General features: G+C 46.8%; 1 protein-coding gene across 1 annotated transcript in view; it reads right to left on the bottom strand.

Moving 5' to 3' along the window:
* The window catches only part of Slc24a3 (solute carrier family 24 member 3), a 407,093-nt gene that overhangs the window by 27,661 nt on the left and 365,783 nt on the right, over nucleotides 1-13,649 (bottom strand). Inside the window, exons 9-11 of the mRNA XM_032904340.1 lie at nucleotides 8,957-9,090; nucleotides 6,828-6,988; nucleotides 5,068-5,338 (exon numbers count right to left, since the gene is read on the bottom strand). Coding sequence (XP_032760231.1) covers nucleotides 5,068-5,338; nucleotides 6,828-6,988; nucleotides 8,957-9,090 — 566 coding nt within the window. The remainder of the gene's footprint in view (nucleotides 1-5,067; nucleotides 5,339-6,827; nucleotides 6,989-8,956; nucleotides 9,091-13,649) is intronic.

The raw sequence follows: 13,649 nt of genomic DNA, 5'->3' as shown, positions 1-13,649 counted from the left end.
GCACACTGTGGGCAGTGCCGTCCTGGGATACTGGCGTGTATGAGGAAGTAGTCTGGATAAGCCATGGGAGCAACGCAGTAAGGGATGAACCCCCTCTCCCCAACTCCTCCACGACCTCTGCTTTCAGGTTCCTGCCCTGATTTGGTTCCCGCTTTGGTCCCCTTAATGATGGACTCTGATGGGAACGTATAAGCCAGATAAAGCCCTTCTGCTGCCCCCAGTTGGTTTTGATTATTGTTTTATCTCAGTGATAGAAACCACACTTAGCACACTTACTCCAACTCGCCAAATATTACTTTTATTATTTGTGAGCTGTGTACCCAGGAACACTGAGCTCACGGAGTTGCTGACAGGACCAAAGATGAAATGGTATTAGGAAGACAGGTGGGAGGCTCCCCTTTCCCTGGCCGCACCAGGCCGGTTTGAAACATTGTTAAAGATCTGTTAAGATGGCTCTCAGCATCCATGGAGCTCCCGTTGCCTGCTTTCGTTCTCTAGGGTACGTTTTCCTGTACATAAGCAAAGACAGGGGAAGGAGCAAGACACCTGCCCACTGGAGCTACCGGACTCTCTGCTGCCCTGGCTGCCTTGAGCCCTCAGGGCAGGCAGCAGGTGGCAGGCAGCATCAGTTATTCTGACAAACCAGACACCTTGCTTCAGCTCCTGAAGAGACAGCTGCAATAGGGCTATCCCAATAGTTTGCACAGACATTTTGCTTATTACAAACCTCCCTGAACTTCAGATGATGATGTAGCCATTTCTACCCAGGCAAAAGGGCTGCTGAGACTAGAACCCAATCCTTCTAATTGCATGCAAGTTGGGCTGTGTTTGGTGCAACTACCCTCCATTTGCATGTGAGGTATGCTGTGATTATCTTCTGGCTGTATAAACAGACGATATGACTCAGTGAGTTGGCTGGAAGACACCCTCCTATGTGTCCTCTCCTGGTATTTTAACATAAGGCTTAACGGAAGGCTTCTCTGAAGGGGACTTTTCTTGCCTATACTGAGTATCATGGGCTGGGTAACGGGACATGACAACGCGGCTCCAGCAGGAGTGGCATTGACAGTGGAGCAGTCAGCAGGGCAAGTGGCTTCTGGACAGCTAAAGAGGAGGCAGCTGAAGAATCCGAGAGAACAGGCAACATGGGGCATAGTGGGTGGGGATAGACAAAAATGAGATCTGAGGCTGATGAAAGAGCTGGAAAGAACCAAAGAAACTCAAGGCCCTGGTTGCAGAAGAGTCCCAGTAACCTGTCAAGCCCTTAAGGCTACGAGATACCCTGGTTGGAGAACTGTAATGTCCGCTGCTGCCGGGGGCTGAAAAATCCAGATACTGAGGCCTGCATAAAAAGGCGGTAGCACTAGAGGGTGCTACTTGCAACTGCTTCCACCTGCCCAGTGTTGCTGGTCCTGGCTGCCAAGTACTAGATACAAGAGTAACCAGACTAGAACTAAAAATCTTCTTCAGGACTACCTATGATTCCTTGTCAGGAAGAGCAAAAGGACCCCAGCCAGCTGATTGGTAACATTAGGAGAGGAGCGACTTGTTGGCAACTTTGCAAGTTGCCGGAGTCAAAATCAGGTAAGTTATTCTTGATTCTCCACTTTCTTTCATTCCTGGGTACAAACTTGACACCTGCTCAGGGCATTTCCTCCAAGGCCGACTCCCTGCCAGGTGGCCTAATGCATTCCCACAATCATGCCTACCTTACCTCGTTCTGATTGCTCTTGCTGGCAAAGAGGGTTTTAAGAACAAGACTAGAACATTCCCTTGCTATCTACCATCTTTAGAATGACAACAGCACACCTCCATACCATGACCAGTGAAGCCTGGCCCCTGCTCTCACCCCATCTACCCATTTATCAGATACCTTAAGCATTATTCCGCCCCAAGTAAACTAAGGATATTAATAATACTAGTAATGAAATATTAACAGTATGACAATTCACAGTATAATCAGAAAAGCTGAAAAAATGTTTTTAAGAGTCTAAGTGTAGTCCACTGACGAAGACTAAATATTAGTAAGGAAGAGGGGCCTTTTCTACTGGGTGCTGTGTGTCTTGTTGGACTTAATGTGGAGAAGGGACAGTGAGACCCTAGAGCCTGGCTGAGTTGCTCATCAAGATGGCAGCTGTACAGGGCCTCAAGGGTTGCGGGATCCAGAATAAGGCGGTCTTTGAGTTCCATGTGAGCCCTTCAGTTAGGCATTAAGGCTTTACCCACATGGAGCTCTGGGCGAATCCCTTTGTTGAATTACATGAGGGACAGGGGGAGAAGAGGAGAAGGGAGAGGGGAAGAGAGGGAGAGAGGAAGAGGAGTATTGGAGGGGGAGAGTGGGATGGAGGGTGATGGAGGGGGAGAGGGTGATAGAGGGGGAGAGGGTGATAGAGGGGGAGAGGGTGATAGAGGGAGAGAGGGTGATGGAGGGGGAGAGGGGGACAGAGAAGGAGAGAGGGATAGAGGGGGAGACTGATTTAAGATAGACTCCCAGTCACGGGTTACCAAGAACCAAGTGAATAGGAAAAGAAATGACCTCAACTTGGATCTCTAATATTCCTCAGAGTCTAAAATTAAGAAGGAAGATGAAGTCATGGCATGGGACTCTGAGAGAGCGGGAGGATGGGATTGATTAAGTAAAGCCGCGCACAGTGTGAGCTTGTGCGAGCCAGGGCTGAGTCCCCCCTCTGCTATTCTCAGCTGCTTCAGTTTGGCACTGGATTAGGAAGCCAGTCTCACCGCCATGAAATCGGACAGTCACAGTTTACATCCTTGTTCCTTAGTAACGTCAACCCTAAAGGGGGAACTACAAAGAGTAGTGACTAAAATGTGACTCTAACACAAGGTAACAGATTTGGTTTTTTGAGCAGAGTGAGCAACACAGAAAGGCGCTTTGAAAGCGACTTTGAAGAGTGAAGAAGGCCGCAGCTCATTTCAGCTTTGATGCCTATTTCTGAGTTGGGGGTGGGCGGTTTCTTCTCCCCAGTCAGCGGTATCTCTGGATGTTTTCTATATGTCGTCCTATCACAGTTCATTCTGAATAGGGCCCCAGGGGTGTGTTTATCTGTTCACTTAGAGCATATGTGTTGGGTGCTGTCTAGGTCAGGTTAGGACACAGCAGAGAATTAAGAAGCGTGATTCTTTTCTGTGGAGGCCATGTACTTGTAAAGTCGGTGACAGGGAGGCACAGCGGGGTGGCAAGTGTCAGGCTCCTTTCAAAGGACTTGCTTTGGAGTTCTTTGGAGGGAAAAAGTAATTGTGCAATAGTTCAGACCAATAGGTAAACATTCACACTTGTTCTCATTGCATAGAAAGCAAAAAACACACATTTACAATAGAAAAAAAATCCATCTAGCAAAATACAATTTTATTTTGGTGGATTTCCTCTGTGTGTGTGTGTGTGTGTGTGTGTGTGTGTGTGTGTGTGTTTATGGAAATGTGTTTACCTACAAACAAATCAAGTAGTAATGGTTTCTTCACTCAAGAATATACGTGTATTTATATGTAGGTATATAGATAAATAGATATATGTGCTCTGCATAGGTATATATAATATGTAAGTATTTAATGCATACATAAATTCGCTATGCATCTATAAACAGTTATAGTAAAGCAAGTGTCGTATATACACATGGTGACCTTAACGACTACCGTGAAGCAGGCATTGGGCCTACGCATCCCGGATTACTGTACGGACGGATGGTTCAGGTGGGGCAGGGCAAGGTTAAATGAGAATGGAGTTGGGTTTCAGAGTGGAGCCTGATTTCAAACCTATGAACTGTTTTTATAATTTTCCATTTAATATTTTCAGACTGCGCATGGTGGCTGTGGTTGACCGCAATTAACCTTGAGTGAGTGAAACCACAGAAAGTGAAACCACAGATGGGGGTGTGTGCGTTTCTTTCTCCTCTGGAGATAATCCACTAACAAGTGGTAATTTAACTTTGGCAGGTAGACAGGAATCTGGACGGGCATTTCTTTAATTAGATTTGGTAAGTGCCCACCGATGCTCCTGTTATGGGGAAGGAGGGGAGGACCAGGAACAGTTCTGGTCTGAATTGTACTTGTCGCCTGCCCTTCCCCCTAGAGATAGGGAACAAGAAGCTCAGCCAGGCCTTGCATCTGAAAACATCACAGGCTGGGAACTCCAGTGGCATCTGCCACTAAATAAGCTTTCAGGTTGATCATACCATACTTGCTCAGACATTTGCAAGTGTCAAGTGTCACGGTCCTTTCAAAGGACTTGCTTTGGAGTTCTTTGGAGGGAAAAAGTAATCCCACAAGTTCTGTCAGCCCAGGGGAACTGTATACACCTGGTAAGACTCAAATGACTGTGACTGTAAATTGGACCAGTGCAGCCTTCATGATACCAGCCAAAACATTTTGAAGGTCTAGCAAGGACACCGAATTCTTTGGGCTTGGTCCTCTTGTTCTGCTAATAGGTGGGGATGAGATACATGGTTATGGAGACATTAAACATACAGGCCAAGGTCCTGAGAGCTTTTATGTGTCTTGCCTCTCCCCTTCCAGCATGTCAGAGAGAGTCCTTGGCCAGGTCCACGAGGACCAGTTTTTGCCTAGCTGTGTCTCCTGTAGATGCTGCTGTGCAGGGAACAGGATGTTAAAGATGCAGGTACTGAACAGAGGGCAAGGGTGGGGGAGTGTGAACACGGGAAGCAGGGAGGTGTCTCCCAGAGCTATCCTGCACTGGGCGGTCTCCAGCCTAGAAGAAACAGCAGTGAAGTGGCTCTGTCTGTTGACATGGGCCATGTGCACTTCTACCTTAGAACAAAAGGTCCTGGAGCATGAACGACTAAGAGGCGAAGGGAGGACCTTCATCTTCCAAATGCATTTGGTACAGTGCTCACATTTTAATTCCTCGCCATGTGCCTGCAGTTTTGGGCTTTTCACAGCAGAGCCCTGCCCACGGCAGACACTTCATACAAATGGGTTTCTGCGTAGAGAGAGGCCCTTTTGGAATTGAACAGTAAAGCTAGCCAAGTGAAGAGCATCTATCTGTGATCCCCAGAAATCCCCCTTCCAAAGCCCAAGTCAAGGACGTCTTACAGGGGGGGTCGAACGGCGTGTAGGGGCCTTCGTCATCATCTTCATCCTCCTCCTCCTCTTCATCATTCTCGTTGTTCTCATTGTCTTCATTCTCGTTCTCTGTCTCATTGTCAGCCTCAGCAACTATGTCGTCCCTCCGGGTTCCGTTCACACCCCTGTCTGGGGCACTGCTGGGCCCTGTTCCGTTCTCCACAGTGTGCTTAATTGGGATTTTGATGGCCACTTCAGATTCCCCATTGGTATATGCCCTGCTGTTTATCAGTCTTTGTCTCTAAAAATAGGAAGTGATCTGTTACTACAGTCAGAGGGATGGAAATTACCCAAACCAGAACAGGACCAGGTATGTCTTCCCCAGCACTGACAAAGAGTTACACCCAGAAGACTCCAGGGCAAAGGGTTAGAAATTTCTCAAAGCAGTGTGATTTGTAGGGGTCAGTCTGGTGCTGCTATGTATTCAAATGCTAAGTACTGGTCCCCAAGATCTGGCTGTACCACCTCCCCCTCAAGGAGAGCCTCACCTACAGCAGCTTTTGTTGTATAAACCTACCCTCCTGCCCAGGTAATCCCCGATTACAGCCTGGGCTGGGCAGAAGAGAGGGAGGAGGAGTGAAGGTTCGAGGGCTTGGGGTCTCACGAAGGGACCACAAGAATGAAGAGAAAGGAGGAGGAAGTTGCCATGGGGTAGCTTGGATCGTGAGCATATGGCTGGGAGGGCTGACCTGATGGAGTGGGAGCAGCCCAGGTAACCATGGCAAATGAAATCTTGGGGAATCACCACAGGGACGTAGACAACGTAGCCTAGAGGGTTGATATCTGCTCAGCTCTAGTGTTCGAAAGCTTTTTATAAACACAAAGGTTTCTGTGCCTTTTATCTGGGAACAATATGGTCTGAAGTGGGCTAGAAACCCTTAAATGGATATTTAAAGACAACAGGGGTGGTGGTGGTGTAGCAGCCGCCATGATGATAATAACTGCAACACAGATTTAGATGATTTCCTTTCAGGAAGGGAAGGTAACCATTTACGATCCACTGAAACTTCAAATTCTCTTCGGGAAAATTTCTACACCTGGGGTGCGCGGTTTTCGACATCTGTGTACTGGGACATTCTCTTTTTCTCCAGACTGTGGAGGAAACCCTCGTTCTATATTTAAGGAAGCTACAGCACTGCGTGCGGACTATTTTGTTGGTGAGGTAGCCGCTCAGGGAAAGGCAAGAGCCCCGGCTTGTTTTAAACGATGGTGACTTTTACTTAGCAATTTCGATAGAAGTTTATGAGATTTACTTAAGTGGAAGAAAACAGGTCAGGGCTGGGGGATATAGCTTAGCCGATAGAGTACTTATCCAGCAAAAACGAGATGCTGGGTACTCCATAAACTGAGAATATAGCACACGCTTGTAGTCCCAGCATTCAGAAGTTCAAGATACTCATTGGTTACATAGAAAGTTTGAGGCCAGCCTAGGCTACGTGAGACCCTGCCTCAAAAAAGGTTAGTAGAGGGGACTAAGCTGTGTCCCTCAATATGTAATGAGGAGTAGTGGGTGGTGGATGGGGCACAGATAGTTCAGTGGGCAAAGGTTCTGGGTAAGGGCTGAGTGATAGACTTATGTTAAATTCTCACCCAGGTGAGAATCTTTAAATCAGGAAGTCAAGTCTAATCTTCCCTCCCCTCCCCTCTTCTCCCCTCTCCTCCCGTCCCCTGCTCTGCCCTGCCCCTCCCTTTCCCATCCTGCCCACAATCCACTATGATTTCCCAGATACCTCATTGATTAACATGCGACTGGCCATGGAGAGCCGGGTCTTGGGAGGAAAGTGGCTTGTGATCATTATTCGAAGGCCAGCCTCAGAGAAAGAAAGCTGGTGTGGGTAGGCAGACAGCAGCTCATCCACCATGATCACTGATGCTTTGCGGTGGAAATTGGCTAGGGAAATGTGAAAGAGAACATAGAGTAGCGTGGAGCCCAGGAGAGAGGCAAGCATCCATTCCTCTTCCTTTTGCTTCTCCCCTACCTCACTCCTTCACCCCTTTGCATCTGTTCATCCATCTGTCCAGTGGTCCATCCATCCATTTATCTATGTATCTGTCCATCCACCCACTCACCCACCTACCCACCCACCCACTCACCCACCCACCCATCCACCCACCCATCCATCCATCCACCCACTCATCCACCTATCCATCCATCCATCCATTCATCCATCCACTCACCTAGCTACCCACCCATCCATTCATCTATCATCCATCCATCCATCCATCCACCCGCTTACCTCCCCTTCCTTTCCTTTTCTTCTTCTCCTTCCCCCTTTCCATTCCCATCATCCTTTCCCTTTCCCTTTTCTTTCCTTCCTTCTATCCATCCATAGAAGATTGTGAGGATCAAAATTAGGGGTTGTATTTAAGTCACGGGCCATGTTTAATAATTCATTTGAAATGACTTGGGATTATCCAAACACCACTCATCAATATGGCAAGAATGAGTGGGGTAAGAGAATGCCTCCTTGTCCTCAGAGAGTTATTTTCCCACCACTAAGATCTGGGTCACAGGAGAGACCTCAGTAACCTTTGGTAGCCATCATGCTCGTGCGTGGCAACCCAACACGTTGGTACATACTGCAGAGGTGACTTGCATTCCAGGTGGAGGCTATGGTGTGCACACATCCCGTGAGCAGAGAGGACTAGTTCAGAAGGAGGCTTGAGACAAGCCTCACAAAATATGAAGCATTCCACTGAGGCCCAAGCCCTCTCTCTTTGGATTAGCACTACACACAAATCCCTCACAGGTACCTGGCTAGAGCCACTTGTAGTTCTCACTTCCATTTTCCTGGCCATGAAACCATTAAAAGGTCTCTTACAGCATCATCACCATCATTACCATCACCATCATCATCACTATCACCATATCATCCTCCTTCCATGCTCTAAGGCAGATACTTTGCTCACCAGGCCACCTCCCCAGGCCCAGCATTAACAGCATTCAGCTTTTTTGTTTGTTTGTTTGTTTTTTTTTTTTGTTCTCCCCGCCCCACCACAAGTTATAAAGCTCTTAGAAGAGAGAAACTAAAGAAAATCCTCCCCCAGAATGGTACTAAATAACATCAAAGTCTTCCATGAAACATAACATATAGTCCTTCAGAAAACTATATCAAATATCCCATTTCAAAATACAGTAAATTATTGAGAGAGTCTAGAGCTAGAGATGTGGTTGAAAATAACATGTACAGCTTCTAATTTATTTATTTTTTTTGTCGTTTCCCTTGCAAAGTGACCATATGGGATGCAGTTCAAAGAGAAAATTTTTAAAAAGTTAAACGAAAAGGGAAATACGGCAAAATTGCATGATACTTTCCCATACAAATAATGTCATTTATCAGAGAGCACCATGTCCTCTAGCACAATGATCGTTTTGTAAGAGCCTATCAAATAGAAGAACTACTTTGAAAACAAAGGTCATTTTCTCACCCCTTCTGTAGTTTGGAACTTGGGTTAGTGTAGTTTGGATCTATGTGATAATAATCTGTAGTGCCTGTCACTCTGAAGCATTTGGTCATGCTCTTCTGCATGCTTAACTGGCTTACTCATTACAGAAATGATGCCCATCCTTCCGGCTCAGAGAAGCTAAGTAACTGTTCACGGCTGCACAACCTTAATCCACTACCTCAAAAATCCATGCTCTTCTCTCTTGGCCCTGCTGGTCCCATCTTCCCGTATCCCCCTCACAGAATGGGTTCCCTGGGCATTTCAATGGATCTAGGTATGGCGCGTGGGGCAGGGCAGGACAGCTGGCTCTCTTCTGGCTTCTTGGGGCCTGCTGTGGCTATAAGCTTTCTCAGGGCTCGTTAGACAGACTCACACCGTGGCGCCTGGCCTGGACTCAGGGTCTGCTGGTTACCTTTCTTAAGTAGCACCACAGTGGCATCGCAGTTGCTGCTGTCGTCGATTTCGGCGTTGTTGGCCAGTCCGTTGACCATGTTCCCAGCACCTTTCGTCCTCCTTTCGAAGCACTGGTGTATGCACGCATTGTATCTGAGCGAGCAGTAAGCAGAGAGAGTCCATCAGCACACGCACTCCCCTCCGCCTGACTCCCCAGCATCCTCTCCTCCTTTCTGGACACACCTCTAGGGCCCTGTGCCCTAGACTCTGTATGCTACCCCTGGCTGGTTAGCTAAACCCACCTGCCCTTGGCTTCTCGCAGTCAGAGATTCTGCTGCTAGAATCTCTGTTACTGTGTGCTCTCACTTCTCCCCCAGTTGGCTTGTAGCCTCATGACGACATTCTGTGCTCTCGTGCTCTGAAGTGATGGTGAGGAGATACCAAGAGGTGCTTCTGGCACACCCTAGAAGACGGGCATCGAAGCAAAGTAGTGTTCGCAGGGTGCCAGGATGTTTTTGGCAGGAAAATGTTCTGGTCCCTTTACTGTGAAGTGTCCCAAAGGAAATCTCAAAACACCAAGGGTGAAGGCAGGGATAGAACAACAGCACCTTGGGCCGCTACTGCACTGTCCCCCACTCAAAGATCTCAACGCTCATTGGCCATGGTATAACTCCCGAAACTGCAACTCCACCCAATCTGACTTCCAGCCCCCACTGGAACTCAGGCTGAACCAGAAACCAGTGAATGCCTGTTCCATGTCTTCCTCATTCTCTTTGCTTCCAGACAGGAGACGCCCCCTCCCCACACTCCACTCCCACTGCACTCTTGTGCCTGGCTTTTCAGTCAGTGCCTCTGTGTGGGCATCAACCATGGGAACTTCCCACTACGTGGTCGAGACAGGGCATGGTGTAGTGGGGATGAACGTTCTGCATTTGGACCTTCTTTCCCATGGACTCTGTCCTGAATACTCTTGGAGACTGTGACTGCTCGTTTTTGGCAACGGGATAACAGGAAGCTAGTCAAGAGTAATAGATGCAGGCTCTGAAAAGGCACAGACGGTGAATCCTGGAAGATTTTTGGGATTCCTAAGTGGGAAGGAATCTGAGCTATTTTGTAACATTTGTGAAATAATGGCTCCAGATGTTACCCATCCATGGCTGCCACCACCTCAGAGGGCCCGGTGACCTAGACGTGGCCCCTGATGGTATAACTGACATACTATAGCCTGATTCAAACCGAATGCAGACATTGAGGACACACAGAGACCAAGGGAACTGGCTTTGATACATCATGGACTTGCAATGCAGTAATAATGTCCATGCTGTGGACATCTCTGTAGGCCAACAACTAAATTCTGCCAAAGAATGAATTGCAAGAACACACACACACACACACACACACACACACACACACACACACACACACACACACACGCACACGTAGGTACACAACGAGACTAGAGGAGTGACTATAGGCAGAAAGAACTACAAAGCATGCTGCTCCCAAGCATAACTTTAAAGATCATTCATTTAGATTACCATTTGGAAAACATTTATGATATTTATAAAACCCCAGAAAGAAGCAGGACAGATCGACACTTTTGGAAGTTAAAATACTGAGTGGGTATTTGGGATACTGAATTAGCATTCATTTTAGATGATATACTAGTAATTGTGACTAGGATAAAGATGAGACCTTTTAGAAACACATGTTAAAATCTTCAAGGATGAACCATAAAATGATGCCCGAGGCTTCAACATTATGTGGCGGGAGGGAGACAGATCTACACGGAGCAAGGCTGGGCTGATGGTTTGGGGGCTGAAGGTGAGCACATGGCACTTGTCGTTCTGCCAACTTTTGCTTGTATCCAACATTCATCTAATAGAAAGGCCCCAGCTCTGCTTATGACAGGGACGAAAATCAGTGGCTTTTTGTTTCTTTCTTTCAAGGTCTTACTGTGTAGCCCTGTGGTAATCCAGAGCACACTACTCTGGACTTCCTGTCTCAGAAGTGTTGGAATTAAAATCTACTCTACCAAGGTGGCCTGAAGCAGTGTTTGTGCTATCTTAACTCAGAAACTATTTTCCCTGTGAAGATCCCAACGTGCAGAAGGGTTTGCTCTCAAAGTATAACAGCATCTTATTAATTTATTGATACTTTAATAACAGGATAACAGTACCATAAAATGGAGGCTTTTTAAAAATTTAGTGTTCAGTGATGGCTTTTTTGAAATCAGATATTACACTGATAACTGTTTACCTTTCCGCCCTGATAAAGAACCTTTGAATAGGAAGTATTATTATTTTGCAGAAAAGGAAACCGAGATTCAGAAAAATGGCTGAATAATTTAGCCACATTCCCAAGGCTACTCGTGGCTGGGTGGGAGCTGCTCCCCAGGATGAATGGAAGTACTTAACTCTTACCCACAAGTCCACATAACCTCATCTACAAAATTCTCCCCAGAGAAGTGACCACGATGAATAGAAGAAAGCTCTTGCCCAAGTTGCATGTGCCCATAGCCTGGGAGCTTTCTACCTATTTTGGATTTTCATACAGAATGTTTAAAGTTATTTTAAAGCTATCCTCCCAGGAGGCAGCTGAAGAGTCTAATATATGCTGTGTGGGGTTTTTTCTTTTTTTTTCCATGGCTGTGGCTCTGTTTTATATTTTTAATTGAATGTTTTAAATTTTGTGCTTGCTCCCTGAAGCTATTTTATTGTGAAGCATGCAATTTTATAAATCAGATTTCGTAAAAACCCAATGATTAGAGTCTCTGATTGCAGAGAGGAATGGCCTAAAGTGCAGAGATTTCAATTTAGAACTCAGGATGGAATTTATGCAGAGAATTCCGCGAGAGCAAGAGCAGATATTCGCAGTTTTATTTGTGTCCTGCTGGTTTGAACATCTGGAATGGCGGGGAAGCTGAGGCCTCAGCAGAAACAATCTCCTTGGCTGCTGGATTTGGCGTGACTCAGGGGTAGAGGCTCCCTCGTTACCTTAATGCCCACAAGTCTGCTGGGCAGCGTTTGGGCTTTATGGTGACTGGGTGAAAGGGTGTGGTGGCTACAGAGAAACCTGGCTGGCGATGTTCCTTATTTCCCCTTTTCTTTAGATTCCATCTGTGTCTGAAGACCACGTCACTTTGCAAAGCCCCCACTAAATTCAAGATGGCACACACAACTGTCACAACTAGGAATCGAGAACACAAACGCTCAGCACAGGGGGGACCCTACGTGGCAATCCTGGAATCGCTGAAGGATCAGTTTCTCAAAAGGGAAGAGGATTCTTGACTCTAGAAACCCAAACTTAAGAGTTTCCGAACTAAAAAGGTTTTAGAGGGTGAATAATTAAGTGGAAGACAGAGAAGGGAGCTGTGAGAATCACTGAAGACATCCCCACCATGGCGTTGACTCCATTCACAGGTTTGCCATTTGAGGCAAAGAGGAGTAAGATAGCTGCTCCCACTTCAACACGTTCTTCTCTCCAGAAGCTGTGTTCTCAGTGGGGGATCACCAGTGGAATTCCAGTGGAGGGTAATCAGTTACACGAGGTGCTGTGCGACTTCTCACTTCCCCATCAGTTTCTTCGTAACAATATTCCAAGTCAATGTATACTGCAGGAAGGTCCTGCCCTAGAAATGCCATATCCAGCGAGAAGATTCAGAACTGACCCTTGGACAGCTCCTCCACTAAACGCTGGGCGCCATATTGAATAGATGGTCAGTGAGCTGCTTATGGCCTACCCTGGACATTAGTCAGGCCAGCACCTGATTTTGCTGCTAAGGTGATGATTGGCTGTATTCATACTGGCTTCTTCCAGCAGGTCTCATAGGCCCTGGTGGCCCAAATGAATGCTTTCTCACATCTCATCAGAAGGAAAAAAATGCAGTGTTCATTGTAGACTGCTCTCTGGCATGCTCAGGCTGACAAGCGCTGAGATGTCTCTACTTTCCTTCCCCTAGACGTGGCTACTTATGATGGAGGAATTGTAGGGGATGGTTGAGTTTAAGAGGCAGCTCAACAGGGAAGGAAATCTGCAGCTCTGTGAGCTACTCACCTTGGTGACTCTACATGGGAATCTGAACGGCACATTCGAAAACTGTGCTTCTATTTTATTTATGGAACATCAAGCAGGACTATCGTTCCTATCATTCTTGATACAAAAAGTAATCCACCTTGACTTCAAAAGGAAGAACACTTGAAGTGATAGCTTAAAACCACAAACAAGTTATCGGCTGCTCTCTCCTTCCATAGCTGACTTGCAGCCCTGAGTGTGGACTGTCCTCAGTGACTCAGGTCTTATAAATAGAACATGGCAAAAGTGATGGTGTGCTTGTCCGAGGAGGGATTAGAAAAGGTATGGCGGGATGCCCTGCCCTCTGCCTCCCTCTCTGGAATCACCACTGGTGTAGAGAACCTCTTACAAGCATCACCTGTCAATAAAGAAGCTGATGGCCAATGAGTAGAGGCAGGAAATAGGAGGTGGGACACTTGCAGGAAGAGAGGATTCTGGGAAGAGAATGAAACTACAATGAGATGAGACTGGAGACAGACTGGGAAGAGGATATAAACCAGGAGGTAGAGGAACTCTGAGAGATACTGAGGAAGATGCTAAATAGACTAGAAGGAGGAAGCAGGCCGGGACTGAAGGAGAGGTAATTAACCAAGTGATAGACACAGAATAGATTAAATGGTTAATAAGTTACAAGCTAG

Source organism: Rattus rattus, chromosome 5 (assembly GCF_011064425.1).
Source record: "Rattus rattus isolate New Zealand chromosome 5, Rrattus_CSIRO_v1, whole genome shotgun sequence".
Classification (NCBI taxonomy): Eukaryota; Metazoa; Chordata; class Mammalia; order Rodentia; family Muridae; genus Rattus; species Rattus rattus.
The sequence above is the reverse complement of the archived record's forward strand: the minus strand, read 5'-3'. Positions and strand labels throughout refer to the sequence as shown.